Here is a 4,647-nt window from a genome sequence, read left to right as displayed (position 1 = left end):
ACTAGCTAGTATAATTATCCATTACTCTGTATCTTTTTCCCCCAGGACAGAATCTATTCTATGTATGCCTATTTTCATCCGAGGATCAATAATTGGAGTAGTCCAAATGGTGAATAAGCATACTGGAACTTTCAACTCCGAAGATGAGGAAGCTTTTGAAATGTTTGCTGTATATTGTGGGCTGGCCCTTCATCATGCAAAATTATACGACAAAATCAAAAGATCAGAACAAAATATAGAGTTGCTTTGGAGGTTCTAAGTTACCACAACACGTGCACAGAAGACGAATTTAATAAAGCAATAGGCAGGGTAAAATGCAGTTACTACTAACACGTTTTTTTAACCAGTTCAGATGAAATTTAAGATATATATCAAAGATGATAGTATGATAATTTATTTTATTTCCCAGGAATTCCAGAATACGTCCCCGATTTAGACGACTACTACTTCGACCCCTTCAAAGTGGATGATTATCAGAAGGCTATAAATGCAATGTCAATGTTTATTGATATTTTTGGTTTGAATCGATTTGAGCTGAACAGTCTTATAAGATTCACTCTGACCGTAAAGAAAAATTATAGGAGGGTTCCGTACCATAATTGGACGCACGGATTTTCTGTTGCCAATACGATGTATTGCATAATTAAACATTCGCGGAATGTCTTTAGGCCAAATGAGGTAAGATATGATGATCTATAGGAAAAATTGAAAATGTCTACACAAGAAATGTAGTTTTAGACAGAAATTTCCAAAAATTTTTGATATTCTTTAACTTCGACTTTTTCAAATTCTCTTGGCAAATCTTGCAAATTATTGGTGCGTTATTTAAATTCATTGACAATTTTGTCTTATCACAAAATAAGTATATCTTCATTTTTTAGTGTCTGGCTATGTACATTGGTGCACTCTGCCACGATTTGGATCACAGAGGCAAAAACAACAAATTCATGATGGAAATGGAATCACCTTTAGCCGCTATTTACAGTACATCAACCATGGAACATCATCATTTCAATCAGACTGTCACGATATTACAACAGGTACTAACAACTCAATTGTTTTGCCAAAAATAGTCCTTTATCCTTATCAATTTTCCCTTCCAGGAAGGCCACAACATTTTTGCCAAACTGACCAGTGGCGAATACAAATACGTTCTGAGTCATCTAAAACATTGCATTTTGGCGACGGATCTTGCTCTATTTTTCCCAAATCGGGAAAGATTAAGCATGCTTTTGGCAGAAGACAACTTTTCCTGGAATATGCCAGAACATAGAATGTTGGTTCATGCTTTATGTATGACTGGGAGCGATTTGTCCGCCAGTGCCAAACCTTGGGACATCCAGGCGGAAACTGTTAAAGTTATATTTGAAGAATTTTATCAACAAGGTAAGGACCAATGAAAATTTACGGTTTAGAATATTTTTAAAAATAATCATAAATATATAATTAAATATATATAGATAAATAAATAATTAAAGTATGTGATCAGGTGTTATGTGTTTGATAGGAGCTTAACGTGACTACCTGATATTAGCTGTCAATTTAATTTCAATCAATTGAAAGTATACATCTTAAATATAATTTTAAGTGAAAATAACCTTTTAGGCGATTGCTGCATATATCATATTACGATCTTGACACTTATTATATAATCGAATTCGGCCAGCTCGATATCAAGCAGTAGTGATATTAGTTTTTACTTGAAATAATTCATCTAAAATATAATATCATTCTTATATATAAAAATAAATCACAAAATGTGTTGGTAAGTGCATAACTCAACAAAGCCTGGACCAATTTGGCCAATTCTTTTTTTAAAATGTTCGTTGAAGTCCAAGGATGGTTCTTACGGCGAAAAAATCGAATAATTGCCGGGAAAACCCTAAAATCAGCTCTTTTCTTTTTTCACATACAAACGTTCTTGAACTAAAACGTAGAATCAATTTGAGCTTTATTACTATTCTTTGAAGCTCATATTAAATTAAAAGCACTCACTGTATTCTTTTCCTAAACTATTATTCGGATTTTGATAAATCTTTCTGAAGTTTGTAAAGGATATTTTCTAGGATGTATGTGATTATAAAGTAATGGGATGTATATTTAATATTGTAGAAATAAATTATTTCTGAATATGAATAAGAAAAATGAAATGCCTACATTATTATTGCCAAAAAAGCTGAGATGTGCCAGAAATTAAAATAATATTAAATACAGTATATGTATGGCCCTTTCTACCTTGAATGCGATGCATGCGAAAAATACAAGCGCACGCCTTAGGGGACGCCAAAATAAGATTCGGATATTAAATTTTCAATATCGTTTTTTTTTTTCAATATATAATTTCTTTGCATCTTTTACTAATCTTTCCACAATATTTTTAAAATTCCTAAAAATTTCTAACAATAAATGGGAAAGTAAAGATGAATACATACAATTGCCCATATTATAAATGTATATTATTTTTGGCGCGAATAGTAATTTAAAAAAGAATAATTATTATTTTTAGATAAACGGTAAATATTAGTATATTATATTAAAAAATTGTATACGTGAGTACAGGACAACATCTGTCGGGTCATCTAGTTAAAAATAAACTTTCAGAGCATTTTTTTATTCATATCACGATTTTAACACCTAATTTTCAATCAACTTTAGTCAGCTTTATTTCGAGCAGTACTGATGTATCAATTTTCACTTGAAATTATACATCTAGAATATAATTTTATTATAAATAGCCTCCAGAGCGTTCAGAAATATATCATATCACGATCTTAACACTTATTATCTAATCAACTTCTGCCAGCTTGATATCTAGTAGTTCTTATATATGCGTATTTACTTATCTAAAATATAAATTCAATTGAGAAAAGTTTTCCAGAGCATTCTACATTATATCCTATCACAATATTAAGACTTATTCTTTTTTGGCCAGCTTTGACTAGCTAGATATCAAGCAATAGTGAAATAATAGTTTTTACTTGAAATTATTCATCTAAAATATAATTTCGGTTGAAAATAGGTTTTCAGAGCATTATTTCTAAAAAAAAATCTAATGATAGTCCCCTCTAATAATGTAAAACGATTAATTGGAGTTGCATAAAAATAGCATATAAAATCAGGATATGTATCCTCAAGTTTCAGTATTTGAAATTATTTATAATATATATATATATATAATATATATATATAATTATATATATATATAATATATATTTATTATTATATATCATAATATATATATTTATATATATATATATATAAATTATATTTTTTTATATTTTTTATTAGGTTAGTCATAGATATTATCATGGCTCTAAATCACATTGAATTTAAGGAGGTATTTTGAAAAATAGATTAATAATTATGCAATTGATAAAAGTTTTATTAATAATATTTCTACAGTAGTGGCAATGTTTTGATATACTGAAAAATTATTGAATTTTTTATAATTAAATAACTAATTTATAAAATAATAAGGCAGAACTTGAATGAAGAGATTTTGTCAATAAATATTGTTAATGATAAGATCAAAATATTATGCCTTGAGCTTCTCGAATTCAAGAAATTCATTCAAAATTTACTTCTGACTTGTATGTTACGATTTAATGATTTTTGCAAAACCCTTGAAATTATCACAATTATAATACGATTTTTATTGTACAAGTCTAATGAACTAATAATTAGTAAATAACAAAGCGATTGATGAACCATTGCAAAGTGTATCTGAATCTAGAATATGTTAAAAGATCAAAAGTCCAAATTCAGATGTCCATCAGTCTACTTGGAAACGATGATACATATTTATATTTGATTTGTTTCAAAGTCTTAACACTGAATAATTATTGATATCATTAATTACAAGAATTTATTTTTCCGTGTTTTTTTAATAAATATATATATATTTTTATAACTGGTATTAATCTATTTTAATTTGGTATCAATATGTCCATTTCCAGGTGATGCCGAAAGGGCAGCAGGTCGCCAGCCGATGTCTATGATGGATCGGGAGCTACCTGAAGAACAACCTGGGTCTCAGGTAGGTTTCCTGACAGGAATCTGCATACCTTGTTACAGCATTTTGGCCAGATTGATTCCGGAAACTAAACCATTGTTGACACAATGTCAAAAGAATCTAAATCGGTGGCAGGAACTCACTGAGGATGCTAAGGCACAAAAGGCTGAAAAATTTAAAAATTCGGATGAGAAATGATAGAGGATAATGCAAATATGGTGAGTTTGGGAATTTTATGTAAGAAAATTATTTTGGATTATATATTTTTTTAAATCTTATTGATTTTAATAGATAAAAACAAGTAGCAAGATGAACCTGAAGGAACTATACAAAATGGTGTATTATAAAATTTATCTTTTGTTATTAATTTTATATTTTTGCTAAGATATAAAAAAATATGAAATGCATTTTAAAATCGAAACAAATTAGATTTGAATGCAAAGATACATAAAAGTGTCTTCAGAACATTATTTTTTATCAGAGTACTATTTTTTTGATAAATTAGTAATATTTATTGTGTATAATTATTTAAATTATTTTTATATTTGCAATCAAAACAGTTTAAACACTAAAGCTATATTTTTGGAAATTGTTTTGTTCCAGAAAATATAAATGTTATAGTAATGCTATGTTCC

The 4,647-nt window shown here is 28.6% G+C and overlaps 1 protein-coding gene across 1 annotated transcript in view; it reads left to right on the top strand.

Moving 5' to 3' along the window:
• The window catches only part of LOC113379236 (probable 3',5'-cyclic phosphodiesterase pde-5), an 8,989-nt gene extending 4,652 nt beyond the window's left edge, over positions 1-4,337 (top strand). The window contains 7 exon segments of the mRNA XM_026619523.1: positions 46-212; positions 215-304; positions 410-678; positions 882-1,040; positions 1,104-1,386; positions 3,957-4,230; positions 4,304-4,337. Coding sequence (XP_026475308.1) covers positions 46-212; positions 215-304; positions 410-678; positions 882-1,040; positions 1,104-1,386; positions 3,957-4,210 — 1,222 coding nt within the window. The 3' untranslated portion in view covers positions 4,211-4,230; positions 4,304-4,337.
• Positions 4,338-4,647: the final 310 nt, after the last annotated feature.

Source organism: Ctenocephalides felis, unplaced genomic scaffold (assembly GCF_003426905.1).
Source record: "Ctenocephalides felis isolate EL2017-DRISC unplaced genomic scaffold, ASM342690v1 CF-g0.4_SCAFFOLD_00845, whole genome shotgun sequence".
NCBI classification, from domain to species: Eukaryota; Metazoa; Arthropoda; class Insecta; order Siphonaptera; family Pulicidae; genus Ctenocephalides; species Ctenocephalides felis.
The sequence above is the reverse complement of the archived record's forward strand: the minus strand, read 5'-3'. Positions and strand labels throughout refer to the sequence as shown.